This window comes from Fistularia commersonii, chromosome 15, assembly GCF_037954325.1.
Source record: "Fistularia commersonii isolate RoL2024-O1a breed Wild chromosome 15, RoL_Fcom_v1.0, whole genome shotgun sequence".
Lineage (NCBI taxonomy): Eukaryota > Metazoa > Chordata > Actinopteri > Syngnathiformes > Fistulariidae > Fistularia > Fistularia commersonii.
In genome coordinates, this window is record NC_141298.1 from 5,823,341 (window position 1) to 5,845,246 (window position 21,906).

The window sequence follows — 21,906 nt, forward strand, 5'->3', positions numbered from 1 at the left end:
GCAAGAACATTTTTGTACATGATGATTTATTCCCATGTTGACACAAACTGTCTCAAATGCATCACACGTCAGTTTGAACAGTTCAATTATTACAAAGTTTAAAAATCCTCAGGGACCATGGATAAGTGCACTTCAGTCTCTAAGGCTTTGGTAGAGAAAGTGGGAACGTATTAGATGTGGACAATCAGGCACAATCATCATGAATCCACAAACGTGCATCGATGCACTGAGGCCACGTCGCATAAACCCGGTGTGGAATAGGCACCGCTGATACCACCCTGACTAACTCCTGGAGTGTGTTTCAGAACATGACGTACTGACTAGGCCGTGGACACGCCAGTATTTTTTTCTGCAGGGTAGCAGAAACATCAAAAGGGATTCACATGGATCAAGTGCCATCTAGAAGCTCTTGGTCCAAAAACAATTTCAATTTTTTTCCATCAGATTATGTCTATCATGGTAAATCCATGCAAACTCAAACAAAGCCACTGTCAGTACAAACAAAGATACGTGATCTGTAATTAAAAAAAAAAAACATGAAGGAAGTTGACAAAGTGAGGATACAAGTAAATCCAATCGAAGCTATTCAGAAAAAGCCCCTGTTTAAACCTTCATGTTATCCGTGTTGTTGCGGCTCCCTGAAAGATCCATCGGTCTACATGTGATGTTCATGTCCATCGTGCCACATGACTGTGTTGTAAAGTGTACAGGATAAAGTTCGTTGATATCGCAACATGAGGCAGCTAATAAAAACATGGTTAATGTCCGAATCAAGTCAGTATGACTCAGCACTGATTCCTCTCTTGGCTCACATGTGGAGAGGGCAGGCAGCAGAGCAGGTAAACACATGCCTCGCAACGTCTTAAATGACCTCTTTCACACACCTGCAGCATGACGATGGGCTTGTTTGCTTCAGGTTACACACTTAAGATGAAGACAAATCTGCCAGCGCTTGAATCTTAAAAAAAAATATATATCAGAATAACATACTTTGTCAGTACCTTTTAATTAGAAGATGATTTAGTGTTAAAGTTACAGCTCCTTTGATTGCTAAACAAATGGTTGATTCCTGATCACCCATGCTTATTTCATGCTTAATATATACTGTATGTATACTGTATATATTCATGATATTTGTCAGTCAAAAATATCTTTGACTACTTTCATACTGCAGGCTAAAAGTTTAGCTCATATGGGAAGTTACCATATAATCCCTACACTAATGCTGGACCTGCACATTCAAGTGAAAATTAGTAAGACAGTTCCAGCGCACATAACTAAAATAATAATGACGATGTCAATGACAATAATTGATTTGGTTAAAAATATAACTTTCAGTACATGGTTTTTGAGGGTTTTGACTATGTTTTGTAGCCAGCAATGCAAACTTTCCATTTAACAGGACTGTTCTCTGCACCTTTAACTGAAAAGGAGTCTCATTGGTATAATGTTCGCAGTCTGTCATCCCCAAAACCGATGAGAAAAAAAGGCTTCAGTCGGGGGGGGCAAATAGAACAGGGGTTGTGGAGAATCAATGAGTCTCTCTTTCCGATGTTATATCTGACAAGTATTTAGGCACGCTACCATCAGCAAGTGGATGAAGCTCATCAGGTCTATTGGGACAAAAATGACTAGGCAAAACCAAAAAAAAAACAACAAAAAAATATAGGATAGTTATTGTATGAAGTTTTACCTGCTTTGCCATTTTGTGAATCTTCCAATTGCAAATGTTCAGCAGTGTGTTCATAATATATATATATTTTTTAAATAATTTTAAAAAATAATAATAAAATAAACATACCTGTGCACTTTAAGAAAGGACATACATTTTTACCTTTTCACATGGAGTGTGTATGTTGACTCAACTACAATGTAAACAAGAAGTAGGCCAAAATAACTGGTGACATAACTGGTAAAGTCCCATGACTGAGGCGATGTTTCTCCATGTCAGAATAATATATTAAGCTGCATTAATAGCAACAACCTTTGCGTGGGTAGTTCACCGGATGCTCCCCATTCGATCCATTTTTAACAATGGAATAAATACATTTAGTCTCCATGACCAATCAACAGCCGCTTGTAGATGCTTTCATTGAGATGAACAAGCCCCAAAATCATAGTTGGAAAGTGAAGCAGCACACTGGAAAACCATTACTGCACTAAAGGCTCAATCCGTGAATGGACTTGGGGTCAGGAGACCACAGTCTCCGTGCTGGCCTCCAGGCCAGGGTTGTTGGCACAAACTGGCAGCCTGTTGCTCCTGGGGAGACTATGGTTCCACTGTTGCATTCTTCTGCGGTACGTCTCTGCCTCTGCTTGGTCCATCAGGGAGAGTTTGCCGAAGGCGGACGGTTGGAAGCTGTTGTGCAAAGCTCGCAACAGGAGTCTGCAGGCAAAGAGCGGAACATACAGGCTCCTTATTATTTAAAGAGAAGACCACTTTCCAACAGACATCCCTCATAGATCTATATTGTGTGTTGACAAACCTGGGCAGCAGAGCAGTCACAGTAGTGATAGCGCACACAATGTAGAAAAGAGGATTGGACATCTGCAGGGTCTCCACACCCACTGGGTTGGTCGGGGGGCTGCAAGTCACACAGCTCTGACTGAAGAGCAACACAAAGCCAAAGTAGGAGCCTCCGCTGAGCAGTAACACCAAAATGTGAATCCATGTCTGCAAAACACATCAAAAATTAGACAAGCACCATGTGCACATTTCCTTCTCTTCATAGGTGAACTTGGGAGTTCAAGGATTCTATGATCTGGAATTGTGTAACCAGAAATTCCATGTTTCAGAGTGACGAATTTCCTTCAATTAAAAAAAAGAATATTCTTCAAATATGTTAAAATGAATGAGGGGTTTTCAACTCGACAACGATTTAAACACAGTCAGCAGGGCGTTGTATCTGACCAGGGTGTTACTCTCGATCACTTGGTGCAGCAGGATGATGAAGAGAGCAGAGGCATTGATAGGAGAGCCAAGGGCCAACTCGCTTACGTCTGATCCGGCGTATGCCTGAGAGAAACAGCACACTTGACAGTCAGGTTACTTGGAATGTTACGTGCTGCGGCTTTTGAAATATCTAAAAATATTTTTGGCAAATACTTGATAGAAGGTAGAGATTATTCTTGGATAAATTACTTACAAAATAAGGCCCAAAGAAGCAAACAAGACTTTGGTAAAAAGCATCCAGAATTGTGATCCAGAAGATGCAGGGACCATAGACCTGTTGAGAAACACAGCTCAGTCTTTCCCAGGAGACAACCCTGCCCCAGCACATCTCCCCTTTCACCTTCCTAATCAATAAACCCCTTTAAGATGCCCTAGTTCCTGGTGTCCTTGTGTTTGGGTCAGGCACCACCTTCCTTAAACCAAATTTATTGACTCTTCATCTGCTTCTAACTATATAGAACCATCGGTTTTAGCAACTCGTCTCACCAGCACATACAAGTGTACCAACAACTGCTAGTGGACTTTTTAACTGACAGACCACAGGGGGTGAGGGTAAATGTCATTTTCTTGCCATGGAAACTGGGCTTGAATTTCTTGACTTGATGAGGTTTCACTCCTTCATCCGAGAGTTTCTGAATATAAAGATTATAGTCAGAAACTCCCCACAGCTTTTGACCTGAATTCACCATGACCTGGATTACAGGCCTCCACAGACTCTCCCCAGGGCTGTATCCACTCACCTCTTTTATTAATATTATTTATATTCATTCATATTCATTTATTTATATACAAAAGAGTGCCAGAGTCAGCCCCCCCAAAAAGTTAAGTTTGCTGGTTGCTTGGATTGTTTCACCTCTTAACAAGGAGGATTCAATACATAGCCCTGTGGTAAATTACTCAGACTAGTGTGAGCGCTCCTTAGCGATTTGTTTTGAAAGCCAAGAAAATGATTATTGACTTTAGGAAGATGCATCCTGTTTTTATCCATGGCCAGGTAATAGAAAATGTACAACAGTACAGATACCTGGGGAACTATAAGCCTGTATTTCAAGGCAAATCCTGAAGTGGCCTGTGCGAAGGCCCCCAAGCGCATGTACTTTTACCGGAAATTGAGAAGTTTTGATGTGAAACATGTTCTTATGAAACGTTTTATTCAGTTGGTTTTAACCTTATCTTTTATCTGCTACTTTGGGTCCTTCTCAGTGAATGACAAAAACAGGCTGAACCAAATTGTAAAAATGCATGACAGGATTGCAGGGAATCAATCTGGTGGAGCTTTCTGTGCAGTACAAAGTAAGAGCCACCAGGAAGGCAAAAGCTATCCTTGGTGACCCCAGCCACCCGCTGCCCACTGAATACAGGCTGCTGCCATTGGGTCATCGGTGCAGTTCCAAAATGTAGAATAAATATGTGCCGACACTCATTTCTAATTGAATCTCCCTCCTCAACAGGTCATTGTAGATCAGCCAACCACCTGAAACATGTAGCATACACCTTATCCATTTGTTGAAAGTATTGTTATGTTCCCGTGGTGGGTTGTTGTTGTCCGTTTTCCCTTTCTTTGTTTTTCCCTTCTGGCTGTAAAACACATATCCCCTCATGGGGACATTAAAACTTAACTTGACTTAACTAGCTGTATTCTCATTCCTCCATGTGGAAATAAACATGCATTGAGCTTATCAGAGTGATGTTTTTTTTTTTTTAAATTTCAAGCATGAGCAATTTAAATGAGCAGTTTGCTAACCAGAAAAAGAAAACCTTGTTTCCCTGTGTAAACATATCTTAAACAGCTTGAGCAGCAGTACTGCCACCTTCTGCCAGTTTTACCAAATTACTCCAAGACGCTGGTAAATATACTTCCACTTTATATTTGAAAATCATGACACTTCTAGACCCTTTCCTGAAGTTATTTCATAGAAAAAAAATTATAACACAATTTATGGTTTTATAATTCAATTAAATGATTACACTTTGTTGTTTTGAAACATAATTAAAATTCAAATAAGATTTTGCCTCATGATCTTTTTTTCAAACAGCAAATATACAAGCCAATAAGCAGCAGTTCTGTTCAGTGTGTGTCTGCATGTGTGTGTGTGTGTGTGTGTGTGGTCACCTTTGAGGAGTGTTTGGACCGGTAAAGCTCCGGGAGCTGCAGCAACGTGTCTGCAGGAGTGTCTTTGTCCAAGACACCATAGATAATGGGCGGGACGGAGGTGAACAAGAGGTTGAAAAATATCAGAACCCAGGAGTTGGTCATGACGCTTCCAGAGAAACCGCAGAAAAACTGATACCAGAACAGCAGGTTCACATACATCTGTTGACACACAGCATCAAGAGCTCAATGTCTTCTCAGTTGGTTGATGTATTTGGTGAGTTGGTGCATCAATTAGGAAATATAATCAGTATTTAGAGCACTATATATATATATATATATATATATATATATATATATATATATATATATATATATATATATATATATGTATGTATATATATTCCATAGGATACAAAGTTATCTTGTTCAGTTCTGAACAAAGTAGTTGTTGAAACTCCTCTCACATATTGTCATAAAATTCCAATTTCACTTAAAATCATGGCAGGTGTCTACCAGACACTTGTATAAGAGAGCATCATGGCAAAAGGAAAGGTTTGCATATATTGTGCTTATTAATATGCATGTAGTATCTGCCAAGATTTTGAATCCCATTGTTCAGCTTCATAATGATGGTCATATATTTAGGAATATTGTGCCAACAATGTTAGAAAATCAATGCTATGATGAAACTCCAATATCAAAATCAAGCCTCATCATCATCATCATCAAAACAAGAATATGGAATTAACAAAAACAGATAATACAGTATCAGTAAAATCTGATGACCCATCATATCTTATGATATCTCTATTGGTGTGATGGTTCTGTAATTGTGAATATAATCATGTATATGTCACAAAAAGATTTTTCTACTTCCTTCAGTCTGGAAAATGACTCATGCCTTTGAATGCTGAACACATAACTAAACCCCTTGCATTAGCAAGCATCAAACCTAGGATCTTTATGATTTAATCAAGTTTTTTCCAAAGACACCTTTTTTGTAATACTCACAATGTTCTTATAAAAGAAGTAAAGGATCATGTTGGCAAGACGATAATAGCACCAGTGGCCGTGGACCAGCAGGAGCTTGGTGAGGTGTTTAAACCTGGAGATAGCAAAATCACTGGACATCACTGCCTGTAGAAGAGAGAAAAAAATAGATGGTGGCAGCATTTCTAATAGATATTCCCTTTAGCCTGTAAATGATTGGCTTGATGGATACCTGCATGCCCTCCTGACCAGATATCCCAATGCCCACATCGGCCACCTGGATCATGCTGACGTCATTGGCCCCGTCACCTGAGTAAACAAACCAGTCTCAGGAGCACTAGACGCTGGCATGATGCTGGGACCGTGCACTGCATTCTGGTGTACTTACCCACAGCAAGGGTCATGACGCTGAGCTTTTCCCGGACCAGCTGGACTACTTGACTCTTCTGTAGTGGAGTGGACCGGCAGCAGATGACAGCCTTACAATGCCTGCTCAGCTCCAGGAAACAGCTCTGCAGCTCCTCCTGCAGCGCCCATCCCAGTGTCCGGCCGTCTATCACTAGAATGAAGCCCGGCATGCCGCTGGAGGGATCCTGTTCAAAATTCTTCACCTCAGGCAGTTCACTCACGCTGTCCCAACCTTGGTGCACTTCTAGCCTGAGCTGCTCGAGTAAAGCTGCACATGCATTCTGCGGAGAAATAAGTGAAGACGACAGACTTGCTTAAAGCAGAATGAGAGCTAGGTGAATAACAAACAGATGTAGGTTGTAGAAACAATTTTAAATGAAAACATATAAAATCACATAACACAGCAATCACCCATGCTAAGGCTCGACAACTAACTACATTGACTTATTTGACCAGATGAGGGTTCCTGTTATTGTCCAAAAAATTGTCAAGATGCCTTTTAAAAGTTAAAATTGCTGCTTTGAGCTCATTTTGAACTAACCTTGGGAAGCATATTTGTTCAGGTACAGGGCCCATTAAAAAACACACCATAGTCATGATGTTTTTCCAAAGAAAATAAAAATTACGATGTTCAAAAAAGCCTCGATTTATGGCAAATTACTCCAATTACGCCTTTAGATATAGTTTTCAAAATTAATAAGAACCCTCCCATTTAAATTCTACATACTCAAAACAATGTAACTGAACAAAACAAAATCCATGACATTACTATATAAAAAAGGGTTTCAGGAAATAACAGAACTAGGTTAAGATCCAAATATAGAAATACCGGTAAAATTAAAACCTGAATTTAAAATCTAAAGCACTGAAAGTTAGTATTAAATTTGTAATATCATTAATATAATAATATGTAATACAAAGAATAAATAAATGAATAATGGGTGCTTTAGGTACGTACAGGCAACCTGAAAAAAAAAAAAAGTGTGGGCAGTAAAATATAAAATAAGACCAACAACACTGGGCATACCTTACTCTCACAGTTTGCTGTTAGAAGCTGGTCATTGGGACAGAGGAGCTTACAAGCGTAGGCAATGTTGATAGCAGTCTCTTGCTTGTCTCCGGTGAGAACCCACACTTTAATGCCAGCCCGTTGGAGAGCTTCGATGGTCTCTGGGACCTCCTCCTGGAGTCGATCAACGATCCCTGTAGCTCCTGGAGATGAAAAGAGGCACATGAGGTCCTACTGAGAGGCTCGGAAATATGCATCATCCATGCACTTCCTACCCAGAAGAGTGAGATTGGTCTCCAGCCTCTGAGCTGAATCCAGCAGCAGCTCCTCTTGGTTCTCTATGCTGCTCTCTGCCAGCAGATGACCCTTCACCCACTCCTCGTACTCATTTTCTTCCAGAATCTATACCCCATGGTCAAAGATAATGGTTTACTGACACACAATCCTTAATTTTCATCAGATGATCAGACATTCACAGATCAATTGCATCGATGTACATACTGGCCAACAACAAATTCTCTCCGAAAAAAGGACTTGAATTGAAATATAATTGTTGTATTATATATATGCATTCCCGGCAGTCATCCAGCTTGAGGTTGAATGTACCGTTTTGATGTTGGGCAACTGATATTCTGCATGATGATGTTTGACACCAACCATTAGATTTACGTCGTAGATGTCTAACAACCTCCATCCATCCATCTATTGTCAACTGTTTATCCTACTCAGAGTTGCTGGGAAGCTGGAGCCTAGCCCAGCAGTCATCGGGAGAGAGGCCAGGTCATACCCTGGACTGGTCGCATGTCAAATGCAGGGCCACATATACAGACGATTTTCCAATTACCCTGCTGCATGTTTTTTTGGAGTGTGGGAGGAAAAACGGAGGTCCCGAAGGAAACCCACGCAGACATGGGAAGAACATGGAAACTCCACACGGAAAGGTCCCCTGTCGGAATCGAGTCATGGTAAATCTGACGACTTTTAAAGCCAAAATCTTAAAGCTACACAAAAACGTATTTCGAAACTCAATGTATAAAACTAGATCTAAATCAGAACAAAATGTGCATCCAAAGCTGGATGTCGCTGTACAATAATCCAATTGCAATGTCACAAATGCATGGACCTCTGAATCCCTTAATGACAAGACAGGCCTGATTTTGTGTCACGTTTCTAAGGTGGTGGAATGTGAATGTTGAAATGAACAATTACCAAGATTTTCTAACTTATTCACTGCAATGAATAACATTCATTGTCATTCAAGAACAGAGTGAAACAGTCATAAACATGACTCTACCTTCTCTGCAGACACTGTTTGATGACCAGCTGACTAAAGAACAACCTTTGTGAAGTTAGAGGAAACAATGTCTTCATCTGTTTGTTCGTCTCTGGTGTAAAGGTTGTCCGTAAGGTTGTTGTGGCACCATTTTCAAAGGTTGACTTTTTCTACAGTACGATTTCTGATGCAGAAATGCGACTGCTCCAAACAATGGTTGCAGTATACTTTTGTGCAAGAAATACCCATAGAGTTTCAATGTAAACCATATTGGATTAATGAAAAGAAAAAAGATAGGGTCTGTGTTTCACTTGAAGTTTTACCATTAACACTTCACAATGGTAAATAATTTGAAAATGAATTACAAAATACAATACACTGTTACAGTTAGAATTAATCTGTGCGAACTTCTTGAATTGTTACCTTTTTGGCAATGCAGAGAGTGCGGAGACCTTCTCTGGCATAGCCGTCTAAATGTTTCTGGGTTTTCTCTCTGATGTGGCAGTAGATCTCCTGAGCATCTGTGCCTAATCGACACACACACACACACACACACACACGTTTCCGTAAACATAGTAATGATCTGTGGCGTCAGTAAAACCAATTCTTTAATGATATTTATTTTTTAAATTCTATAAGTGAACCACCTTCGGGTGTCTGGGCCAGGTCCATGATGACAGAGTCAGCACCCTTGGTGTAGACCACCACCTGTCCAGTGAGCGGATGGCGAACGACAACTGACATTCGTTTCCTATTGGAGTCAAACGGTAGGACATGGAGCAGCTGGAAGGACAAGGAGCCAATGCCTGGCAGATCCACCAGGACGCTCTCTGCAGACCGTCCTCGCAGGGTGCAGCAGTACGCTCGGGCGGCATGCACCAGAGCCGCCTCATCTGGACTCTCTGCCTCGTACAGCAAGTCATCATCAAACTCAGCATCGGCTTCTCTGCTCACATCCTTTACGTCTTGCTCAGCTACACTGTTGAAACTATCCTCCACCTTGCTGCCATTTGTTTCAGCATTAACAAATAAGTCTAGTTCAGGTACCAGGTTGGAAGTTACAAAGTCCTGGGCTGGACTGGCTCCCTCTGCGGCGCCGTTGATAGATGCAGAGATGTTCATGGAGCCAGTCTTACCCCGATTAAACAACCTGCTGGTGAAGCTGCGGGGGCTGCCTCTGGTCTGGGTGGGTGTCAGGGTGGAAAGAGCTGAGAAAGAAGAAAAGCTGAAGCGCTGAAACATCATCTTGATTTCCTCCAGGGATCTTAGTGGTGTCTGAGCTTCAGGCACCTGCAGTAGGAATGAAACCCAAAGCATGGAAACACTTACACCCTTATTAATCTTGTTTTAGCACCTATTTTTGCTTTTCCTCTGGATTCCACTCATTGGAGAATTATTGTTAGAGCTATAAATTAAGGTACTTACTTTAACTTTTAATATAAAACTTTACGATGCAATAAGTAGCGTTGATGGTCAAAAAAAAAAAAAAAAACTCTTTGGAAATAGAATAAATAATAATAACTTAGCTTGAGCTAATAAATAATAATAACTTTAGCTTGCTAAATAAGTGAAAGTACGATTTCAATTTATTTGAACGAAACAAAAACCTCACTTCTTCAATATCGCTTGTGTTTCTGATTACATTCAATACCATGCATACCACTTAAAAATGTGCATATTTATATGAATTATATGACTCTTAAATAGTATGTTCACCAAGCTGTGTGAACACAGGGGTTCATCACGCCTCAAAATACTCACAATTCTCACTTTCCATTATAGCCATTATCAGAATAAAGGTGAAAGACCCACATACAGGTACAAACTTCTACCTCAAGGGCGTGTGTGACCGATCTTGTAGGTTGACTCACCACATGTCGAGGCTGGCTGGGTGAGGACACCACCACACTATTGCAGACAGCCAGAGCAAGGAAGAAATCGGTTATGTGTGTGAGCTCCAGACTTGACGGGGTCTCACAGGGTAAAGCCCGCAGAGGCAGTTCAGGAGAGCTCAGCCAGTTGAACTTCCTCATCAAGTTGGGATCTGGTATCACCTCCTTTGCCTGAAGACACAGGAACACTTACGGGACTGTCTCAGAAAATTAGAATATTGTGATAAAGTTCTTTATCTTCTGTAATCGAATTATATTCTAATGTTTTGAGATAGGATTTCTGAGTTTTCTTAAGATGTAAGCCATAATCAGCAGTATTAAAACAATAAAAGGCTTGCAATATTTCAGTTGATTTGTAATGAATCCAGAATGTATGACATTTTTGTTTTTGTAATTGCTTTACAGAAGATAAAAGAACTTTATTACAATATTCTAATTTTCTGAGACAGCCCTGTATACAACAGGGTTAAATACTGGATTAAATGTTGAATGTGAGCCTATTTTACACAGGCGTGTACATATTTCTTGTCAGTGAAGCACAATACGGGCTTCCAACCATAATAATTCATGTCACTACAGTAAGTTTAGTGCACAGATGCTCAGAGCATGTCTTACCATGCGGCTGCAGAAAACACCGGCACTGTCCGGGATAATATTTGACAGTTGGTCTTCCTCCTGAGATTCGGTGAGTGAGTGCACAGAAATTGTGCTGCGATTGCAGCTGAGGGACCTGCAGCTCAGAGATTTACCGCTGCAATTGGACTTCAGGGTCACAGAGCGACCAGCTTTGTTCCTCTCTGCCTCGTACAACTCCAGCCTCCGAGCTGTCGCAAACACAAAATTATTTTTGGGGACTTATAAACCATTACATCAACATTTAAAATGTGATAAAAACCTGAATCACAACATAGAAGTTATATTCCGCCATTAACCTGTCCAAGAACTATAAGTTAAAATACATAAATCAAGCAAAGTCAAACTTTATTTATATGGTGCCAAAATTACAACACAGTTGTTTCATGAAACTTTACTGTAGATGCACAGCAGGTCTGGACCACATTCTTTGAAATGATTCACAAAAACCTAACATTCCCCCTTGAGCAAGCACTTGGGGACAATGGCGAAGGAAAAAACTGGAGAGATTTTACTGGGCAGAAACCGTGGACAGATGCCTGCTCATTATGAATGAAAATTAATTTATTTTAGCTTCTGCTTGACTGAAATTCATATACATATGATATAATATATGATTGATTAATGGAATATGGTAAATTAGTCTATCTTAAATTAAATTTGACATGTCACACATGCTCAGTCCTCATGCCCTGGCTTTAGTTCAGAGAAACATGAGCTGATTTTATGACTTTATTTCAACACCTAATCAAGTGACTTAAAGGATATTGGCTTGGTTATCACGGTTTCCTCATAGATAAACCAGTGCAATCAGTCTCATGGGGCTTTATGATCCGTCCTTTGACCGCAAAGATGAGAGAGAAAAAAAAAATCCTTCCGTGCGTATGTGTGTTTTTAGGGGTTTTAATCAAGGGATCTTAAAGTGAAATGCTATTCTTATTCTATGCAAATAAAAAGGTCTGACTTAAATAAACCTTGAAAAAGGTAACATAAATTCTGATTACAACCTGCTTTTCACAGCGCTTTCTTGAATGGTATTATGGTACGTTCAAATCTATAAAAATACTAAAAACCACAACTCTTGCATAATCCACTTGCAATTCATATTAATTGTTAGACCACCCAGTCCAAAACTCCACACTTGTAGTTTGTGCTGCATGTTGAGATGGTCCTGTCAACACAGTCTTACTAAACAAAGCTTTTTCAGGGTACTGAGGATATGACGACTCTTGGCTATTTATTTACAGGTCCTTTATTGTATCATTATACTGATTCATTGTGAGTACACATTGTGTGTGATGTGAAAAACTTCTCATTGCTGATTGTGGATGCTTCCTCCATGTTTTGAAGCTATTACTGTTCTTTTCACTCCTTTCAAAGAGCTGACTTATATTGCAGAATTTCTTGAAACGATTTAATCAGATCTCACCATTATCCTCATGAGGGTATTCAACACCGTAGACGCTGCAGCGACAAAACACCATCTTGTTCTCCGTCAGAGTTCCAGTTTTATCAGAGAACAGGTACTGAATCTGACCCAGATCCTCTGTGATGTTGAGGGCTCGACACTGGATTCTGGAGTCAAGCTGCTCATTGTATAAAGCCAGGTCATTTTGGATGAAGTAGATTTGGCCCAATTTCACAATTTCGATGGACACATAGAGTGAGATGGGAATGACTACCTGTGGGTGGACAAAGTGTTACATCCTTGGCGTGAACCACTTTTGAACTATTACACTGCCAGGCAAGGAAATCCGGACTAATGAAATGCCAGTCATACCTGAAGGACAATAATCATGGTCCAAAATACATAAAAGCCAGACAGAGCAGGAGAAGTCTCCCTGTCCACCAGAAAGATTGGATCTTTCAGCTGATTTAGCCAAAGACCGTGACCTGAGACGGTGCAAACAAAACCAGGAAGTTGTTTCAACTCAGCTTTCCAGGAGAGGACAATTTCAGTGATGTTCAGCGGCACACACATACCTATAGCAGCAGTCAGACACATAAGGAATAGCAGGAGCACACACCATAGGACATCCATGTTCAGCCGCTTCTCTAGACTGCTGCGTTTATATCTTGGTCCACTGTTGTTCATCATTGCTTTGGTCTCATGTCCTGCATTTCATAGTGGAAGATAACGGCCATTTGTGAAAACAATTATGAGAATTGCATCAGGAAATAGTTGACTACACTCGTGCAAAAACAGGCATATCATTCAGTGACTGGTTCCAGCTGAAAATAACACTGGCTTTTATTGAAACAAAAATGTGGAGATGTTGTAGACATTTCAGTTCAACTTAGACTAAGATTTAGTACTAAATGACATGATTTTATGGTACTTCAGAGAAACGACTGCTGTATTTATAGAGCAATATATCAACAGATTAGGTATATAGGCCTTTCAAAGGTGGATGACCCTTAAAACAAATAACTGATTACTTTTCCCCCTACTGCAAATAAACGGTTTCCTCTGTGCGTAAAGTGAAATGAAAATGAACTACAATTGCAAAGATTACCAAAGCTAAATTGAAGTGTTTAACTAAGATCCAGCAATGCAGTTTGTGTGAGATATGAATTATAGAAGAAAAGGTGTTACCATAACTTTGAATGTAAATATAGAGGAATCAAAGGAAATCAGAGTAATTGAACATTAAAATGTCCATGAGTATGATACATTTATTATGTTGCTGAATTGGTGTATACAAGCTAGACTTTATTCCTTACGTTTAAAGACTTGTTGTCAGTAGAATTGTTTTGGAGACATTTCATGTTGGACAAAGGAGATTAACATCTAAATATACATGAATCAGTATTTAATATGTTAATACAGGGTTTAGATAAACATAATTGATATGCCTTTTCTGTACACACTTTAGATATACTTGTGATAGTCTACACTTGCTTGGATACTTATTGTAAGTTGAGTATTGTAACAATAACTACTTCCATTTTTTATGCAGGTGGACTTGCATTTCTGCTTACCAAACTGGTTTGACTTGTTTACTGCAGATAGGGGAGTTTCAAGAGCCCTCATGCTTCCCTGTATGTCAGGGTCATTGAAGCAAAATGCTAAAAATTGTAGATTTTGCAGAACCTCATTTGTAATTATACCACTTTGTGCCTTTACTGTTCAAAAGCAGAAGCACTATCTGAAGCACTACCAGGGGTGGGCAAACTTTTTGGCTCAGGGGCCGCATTGACTTTTAAAATTTGACAGACGGGCCGGGTCACCACAGGATATGATACATATAAAAAAAGAAACACATTTGTTAACAGGACATATCAGACATGTTTGACATTTGTCTCAACATTATCTGACATTTGCTTTGAAAATATAACCAGCTTGGTTTTGAAGGTTCTGTCGTTTGCATGCATTTCATGCACAAACCGGTTTTTCCCTTGTAGCGTCACGTACAGCTCATTCATGTGTCAGTATGTCCACAGTAAAGGCTAAATCACAAAGCCTTAAAATAGTCTTTAAAGGAAGACAAACATTTTTATAAACAAAAGGAAAAACATTATGAAGCTGATTGAATGGCTCTCTTGGGGCACTCATGTATAGTAACTGTCCTACAACATTTTTTAATTCCAATTAAAAATGTACTAGATGATCATATATTACTAATCACAACAGTTACTGAATTAATTAACATATGCTATTTATCTCATAACTTCCCCATCTATGTGTCTAAGGAATCCCGTCTTCTTACCAGCATAGACCACAATTCCCACTATGGTCTCTGTATTACGGATGGTGCAGCTTCTCAGCAGAAGATTGCTGTTTTGGAGGCCGACACGTGCACCGCCACAGTGTTCCCTTGGGAGGACACACAAACAAAGACACAAAATACACACAATGACTTGAGAATGATAGTATTCCTATTTTTAAATTCTTTAACTTAAAGTGCTGAAGAAAACAATAGATTCATTTGATTCATGCCTTTATAGGTGCCCCTCAGTGCCATGAATGGAAACCTTTCTGTGAAATTAACATCAGATTTTTTACTTTTGTTTATATTAAAAGACTACCAGACAGCTCACAAACTAATGAAAAGAGTAATGGATATTTACCATGAATTAGGTAATTTGGTCTCAGCCAAAGATAAACGTTGGCACGCATTTGCGGGGAGCATCTCTTGACATGCACTCAAGACAATGTGACATTTTTATTATCTAACTCTAGGAAAACTTTTGTCGTTATCTTGTGTGTTTTTTTTATTTTTTTATTATTTACAGATAATTTTACTGCACCACCAGTATGACCTTAAAACAAATAAATAAAATAAAATATCAAAATAATCATAATGTCATTAAAAAATAGTGTCATAAAACAATCCTACTGAGCACCAATGCAATCTTGTGAACGTTTGAGATGAAAAAATTCCCATGCAAATAATGAATCGATGCATTTCAAAGTAGAGATACTCTATTCTGCTGCCATATAGCAGAGTAGTCCAACTGGTTGTGAGACATTGAGGGACTTACATGTAACCTCTGAACCTACTGATGTCATTGTTCGGATTCTCACACTCAATTCGGCTATGGAAACTCTCAGGGATGAACTCTATTCCCTGAAAGACATAACCAAGCATGGACTTATTGAGCATATAGTTCCATGGTGCATTTTAAGTACTCAAAAAAGTTTTAATATATAAAGTCATTATTTGATGTATCATAACAATAAGGATGGATTTTAATTAGATGTAACTTATGATTTGGATAAGTTCACTTACCTGTAGGTCAGACACCACCTGCCTCTGTTTCAGGTTGGTCTCTCCATCCAGATTTGCGGTCTCAATATAACAAACTCCCCGGGGGTCAGAGGAATACAGGAGAACCATATCAGCGGGGATGATCTCATTGCAGGACAGTCGGACAAAGTCTCCCACTTGCACATCCTTCCAGCGCCGTTCCATATACGTTTTCTGCTTGCTTCAATACAAGAAGAAATTAAAGACTGTAACAAAATGGAGGAAGGGCAGAGTTTCGGATCCACATACTGCCAAAACCACGGAATAATAGTAAAGTGAAGTCGAATTCGATTACCAGGATCGCATTTCCATACAGTCTGAATATATTATTGTAATTGCACTCAGGGAACAAATAAAAGTTTTTTTAAAATTGATTAATTTGAATAAACAAATCAACAAATAAATGCCAAGGTTTCGTGAGGTCATCCTTGTCTGTGGGGGCGAGGAACCCTTCACATTGACTGGGTTTGTAATTCAGAGCAAATTTCAGTGAAATTTATAGTCAAATTTCATGCTACATCACATATTAATACTATATATCTGTCAAATTGAAAAAATAAAAAGTAATAATACAAAAAAATAACAAGATACTCCTCTTTCATTGTATGTTTGCTCATTGAGGGGTGTATTGGTTTATTTTGGCTTCTTTATGAATAAATTATTATCCAATCAGGCATTTTCTTTGCTGTAACAAGACATCACAAAAAAACATACGCAAGAACATTTTAAAAAGCCAGAACTCATTTAAAGATTCAAAACAGCCTACGAGTCTTACTTTTACCAATGGGAACAAATTTATGGATTCAGTCAGGTTTAAGAGTCAGTGATGACTTTATCTTTCAAAAACAAAATCAAAATAACTGACAAAATCCCAATTGTCTTCTTCTTCTTCTTCTTCTTTCGGCTTTTCCCGTTAGGGGTCGCCACAGCGAGTCAACTTTCTCCATCTAACCCTATTCTCTGTATCTTCCTCTCTCACACCAGCTCCCTTCATATCCTCTCTCACTACGTCCATAAATCTTCTCTTTGGTCTTCCTCGAGACCTCTTGCCTGGTAGCTCCAATTCCAGCATCCGTCTACCAATATATTCACTATCTCTTCTCTGTACATGACCGAACCATCTCAGTCTGGCTTCTCTGACCTTCTCTCCAAAACATCGAACATGTGCCGTCCCTCTGATAGATTCATTCCTGATCCTATCCATCTTGGTCACTCCCAAAGAGAACCTCAACATCTTCATCTCTGCAACCTCTAGTTCTGCCTGCTGTCTTTTGGTCATTGTAACAGTTTCTAGTCCATACATCATCGCTGGTCTCACCACTGTCTTGTACACCTTTCCTTTTATTCTGGCCGATAGTCTTCTATCACATAGTACCCCTGGTACCAATTGTACTAGACAATATATAGATCAGATGTGGTGCCTTGAAAATAAAAGGGGGAAATGTAATACTGTAATCTCAAACCAAACGATGGCATTTGTTAAACTGGTGTTTACCCTGCAGTGATATGTTCAATGACTGCTCAGGGCCCATTATTTGTAGTTTGTCAGAGGTAATGAATCAATTTAAAGCTAAATATACAGTTGGTATTTAAAGGGTGTCATGTTCAAATAGAGCTTACAATACAGCACATGTAAATATAATCAGTGGTTAGTTATTAGACCCATACCAACGCCCTTTGCTAACAAAACATCAGAAGCGCCGATGATTTGGCTTAACTGTTTAAGTGAGTCGAGGGAAAGGTCACTGAGTCACCAACAGAAAATACTGCAAATTAGCAGTAGCCCACCTGCTCCTTATGAGGTTTTACAATAGAAATATTAGCTCGCTGAAATAATATGATTGTCGGTTATGATGCTGAGAGTGAGATATCCCACATTTGCACTGGCCAGTCTCAAATCAAGATGTCACTGTAATGAAACTAGCTACATGCAAAGACGCAAGGCAATAAAATTAGGTGATAAAAAGGTGAGGTAATAAAAACAGTGGCATATAAGACCTGAAAGATCAAACAGATTTGAAGACCCACCCACTCTAGAAAGTAGACCGATTCTATATATTTCACTGATTTTGTATTGCTTTACTATTTGTCATTGTAAAATCTGTCTGATCTAAAACACCTAATAAATACACCTAAAAGCTGCTGTGTGATATGTTGAAAGGTGTGTGCATATGTATGTGTGTATCTGGCACATGGTTGCTCAAATCAAAGTATTACATTCTACAAGCAATAGGGAATGACAAATAAAGCACTTTTTTTTCAAACGTAAACTATGCAACCTTCAACTATTCAGCTATCTCAGACAGAAGAATGGGAGTTGATAAGAGGGGTATGCACATATGTGAAGAAAACCAAAAGACATTCTATCAAAGGGGAATCATTGGAGACTTTGAATATGCATATTTGTGGATTTGCATCTTTTTTCCAGCCTTAGTATGCAATCACCCTCCATGTGTGACCACATGCAAATTCATTGCATGTGGTCACGCATGAACTACGAGAAACTATGAGAACCTGCGGTAGTCTTCCCAGATATCCTTCACTGCTGTCACTGACAGCACCAGCAGATCTGGAGTGAGGGCAATCTCTTGCTGGAAGGCCTCCACAACCAGGACAAAGTTCAGTGAGGCCGAAAAGATAAAGTAAATGTCGCTGTTCAAAAAGATACTTGAGAAGAAAGGAAAAGATGTTATATTTTTTAGTGCTTATCTTGTTGGTTTTGTATAATTTCAAGAGTATGAATTCATTCTTCCTGCTCTGTGGGTGAACATATAAGTATCCACTTCTTCCTGGAGTTCTTGTTGTTAAGAGTAATGATGTGACGGAAAACCGAAAGTAAACATGAATCACACTTGATTGTGTGGAACGTGCTGACACATATCCCCTTTGAGAAGTTCTAGCTACATGAAGATACCCTCAAACTATAATTGGGCTACATCTGAACTGCTCCTTTCACTGACTGGTCTTCCTTGTATGGAATCACTACTTTAGGAATACAAATACTCTGCGGGGACGGCCAATAAAGCAGTGGAAAGTTAACTGATGATGGGAATAATCGCCACTCCCCAAGAGTGCACTCATGGTCTCAAGGTTCAAGGTTTTACAGCCACACAGAAGACAGGTTGTGTAATATAATAGTACAGAGGAGGGTTACATGGCAGCCAACATTATTGAACCACTGGGCGTAATAATGAGAAAACTGAAAGATCTGGTTTGTTCAAACAAGCTATATTCAAAAGCTCAATGATAGTTTCAATAGGGAACACAATGGTTTTGTGGTGTTTATCAATGATTAACGACCTGTGGGTATGTATGACCTTTTCATCTATGGAAAGGCTAGACTTCTGAATATTTTCAATAAAAAATTGGACTTGCTTTATCTCAACTGAAGCAAATATTGCTCTTGTTTTCAAACCAAACTCACTGAAATTGTGTTCCAGTATAAATATCTTGGTAATATCATAGATGACTCCTCAGATTGATACTAACGCTGCATTGAGGAATGCTTTGCTGAACTCAAACTCACCCGCAGTAGACTTGCACAATATTGTTGTTGACCTTTTTGTCGAAACGATAGCGTCTGTAGTCTTCGAGTGCATCCTTGATGGCAATAACCGTGAGCACCACCAGAAGAGGGATCATGGTAATTTCCTTTTGAAAGGCTTCAACAACTGGCACCCAGTTCAGTAATGCCAGGAAGAGGAAGTACAGGTTGGCAACCCTGCATAGACAGGACCAGACCATGAATCGTTTTTATATTGCACCAAATCACAACCAGATACTGCATCTCTGGCCAGTTTGCATGCAAGACTGTAGGCCTACTCCTTATTATTGGACTAACAATAAGCCAGCAGTGTCTTACAAATATTCAGAAATATCAAGAAAGCTCCCTTTTGACACTTAAAAGGGAAGAACTCCTGAATTGGTTGTCATCAGCCGAAACCTCAATAGACAGACTGAAAAACTCTATTTTCGAATTTCGATTCAAACTCATTGTGATGAATTATCTATTTAAGTTTGAGTTGTAGAAAATACTCACACAAGACTACGGTGCATCTGCAAATTGAAACTCAATACAATCGGACCAGAACCGTCATAACCATACAAGTATTGGAAATCACCCATCATCTGGAATGCCATAAAGACTCTAACATGCTAAAGTTTGAAATTGGGGTGGCCAAGAAGTAGTCAACATCTATTTTATCTTCTTACTACAGTATAGCTAATTAAGTTAGACATTTGCAGTTATTCTTTTTCAGGTTTTTTGTCAACAATAAAGCAAGAAATAATGAATAATTAGCAATGACAAAAATATGAGAAGACAATTAGAAATATATTTGAGGTCATGTGAATGATAAGAGATAAAAGATTGATTGTTTTTACATGGATAATGGAGTCATGCATTCTTGATAAGTGCCTGCTAAAGGCATGTCAGCATAGAGTTTGCAGATTCAATGCATTGTGAGGCCTTGCTGCATTCCATCAGACTCATTCACACGCCACAAGACAAAAAGGTTCATGGTGATATAGTTTTCTTTGCTTTCGGCTAATTTTTTTAAATTTCTTAAACAAAAATGAAAGGAACTCATTCAGTCTTTTTGGTGAACTTGCCTGTGAAATTGCTCAAACAGGTTCATGGGGATGAAGGTGAACAAAGTGTACTTCGTAGTGCGGATGCCATTGCCCTTGTAGGTTTTGGAGGTAACCTCTTCTCCCTGCTGGTGTGTCCTATGGTGGGGGAGGACGGTCCTTCTCTTCCCTCTGCATGTCTGAGGGGAGCTGTGGGCATCCAGGGAGCCTTTGTTTGGCAGGCCATCGGGAGTAGAGTACCAGCCTTGGCCCACTTCTCCAGCTAGGAGCTGCCGACATCGATGCTGCACCCAGTGGAGCCGTTCCATCTATGCAGCAGGGGATTTAGAAGGGATATGGAAGCTGCCCAGCCCCCTCCTCTTTGGCTTACGGAGGACTCTCACAATATCATCCTGTAACAAGAAAGCAATAAGCAGCATCTGCATCAGAAAACAAAATATTTATAACAGTTGGACGGGAAATGGATATTTGCCATCAATATATTTCAAACTTTTTCACTGTTTCAAAATACTTTGAAACACAAAATTATCACAGTTAAAGTTTGCGCTATTAGTGAATTGGGGCAAGACCAAAATTATCAGCATCACTACAGCTGCAGTCATATAGAGAACATACAATCATACTATGTGATTGAAAAGATTGACAGTATTTAATCTAAATGCAATTAATTATGTTGATTATTTTAAAATCAGGTCTCATAGATTCAAACTCAGTTTCATAGCTGTGCCCAGATAAGGTATATTATCAAGCCCGATTTTACTTTTATTTTTATTTTGAAATTGCTGTTGCAAACAAAGGTTAATTTTGAATATTAGTAAGATTTAAAATTGTAAACATATGCCTATTTTTAATCACATCTTTTATCAAACAATAAATGACAGTATGATATTTGTCAAAACATATGGCAGCACAAAATACTGCATCCTCATGAAATCTGTGATTCAACTAAAACTTAACTAAAGGCAGGTTAATCTATTGTCGCATTAATCAATTTTTCATCCATCCATCGCCTGCAGCTTATCCTGCACTCAGGGTCGCAGGGGATGCTAGAGCCTAACCTAGCTTTCATTGGGCGAGAGGCGGGGTACAACCTGGCCTGGTTGCCATTTACAGGGCCACATACACAAACAGACAAAAATTCACTCATTCATTCATGATTTTTTTCCCCAATTAAGCTGCTGCATGTTTTTGGACTGTGGAAGGAAACAAGGGAGTACAGAATGGTTTCCAAGAGAGTTAACTCCTGGCCATCGATGTAAAATCCATCCATCTAATCTATTGTCTTATTTTATTTGTTTATTGAAATTGTTGA

The 21,906-nt window shown here is 39.2% G+C and overlaps 1 protein-coding gene across 1 annotated transcript in view; it reads right to left on the bottom strand.

Moving 5' to 3' along the window:
- Positions 1-21,906, bottom strand: part of atp10d (ATPase phospholipid transporting 10D) — a 27,933-nt gene continuing 6,027 nt past the window's right edge. The window contains exons 3-24 of the mRNA XM_086160145.1: positions 20,616-20,986; positions 19,531-19,725; positions 15,987-16,185; positions 15,739-15,824; positions 14,964-15,070; positions 13,237-13,368; positions 13,034-13,146; positions 12,683-12,935; positions 11,236-11,444; positions 10,600-10,791; positions 9,376-10,018; positions 9,152-9,255; positions 7,731-7,857; positions 7,474-7,658; positions 6,427-6,727; positions 6,271-6,347; positions 6,060-6,185; positions 5,067-5,267; positions 3,147-3,227; positions 2,912-3,016; positions 2,487-2,674; positions 1-2,386 (exon numbers count right to left, since the gene is read on the bottom strand). Of these exons, the coding sequence (XP_086016271.1) occupies positions 2,191-2,386; positions 2,487-2,674; positions 2,912-3,016; positions 3,147-3,227; positions 5,067-5,267; positions 6,060-6,185; positions 6,271-6,347; positions 6,427-6,727; positions 7,474-7,658; positions 7,731-7,857; positions 9,152-9,255; positions 9,376-10,018; positions 10,600-10,791; positions 11,236-11,444; positions 12,683-12,935; positions 13,034-13,146; positions 13,237-13,368; positions 14,964-15,070; positions 15,739-15,824; positions 15,987-16,185; positions 19,531-19,725; positions 20,616-20,902 (4,107 nt within the window). The 5' untranslated portion in view covers positions 20,903-20,986 and the 3' untranslated portion in view covers positions 1-2,190. The remainder of the gene's footprint in view (positions 2,387-2,486; positions 2,675-2,911; positions 3,017-3,146; positions 3,228-5,066; positions 5,268-6,059; positions 6,186-6,270; positions 6,348-6,426; positions 6,728-7,473; positions 7,659-7,730; positions 7,858-9,151; positions 9,256-9,375; positions 10,019-10,599; positions 10,792-11,235; positions 11,445-12,682; positions 12,936-13,033; positions 13,147-13,236; positions 13,369-14,963; positions 15,071-15,738; positions 15,825-15,986; positions 16,186-19,530; positions 19,726-20,615; positions 20,987-21,906) is intronic.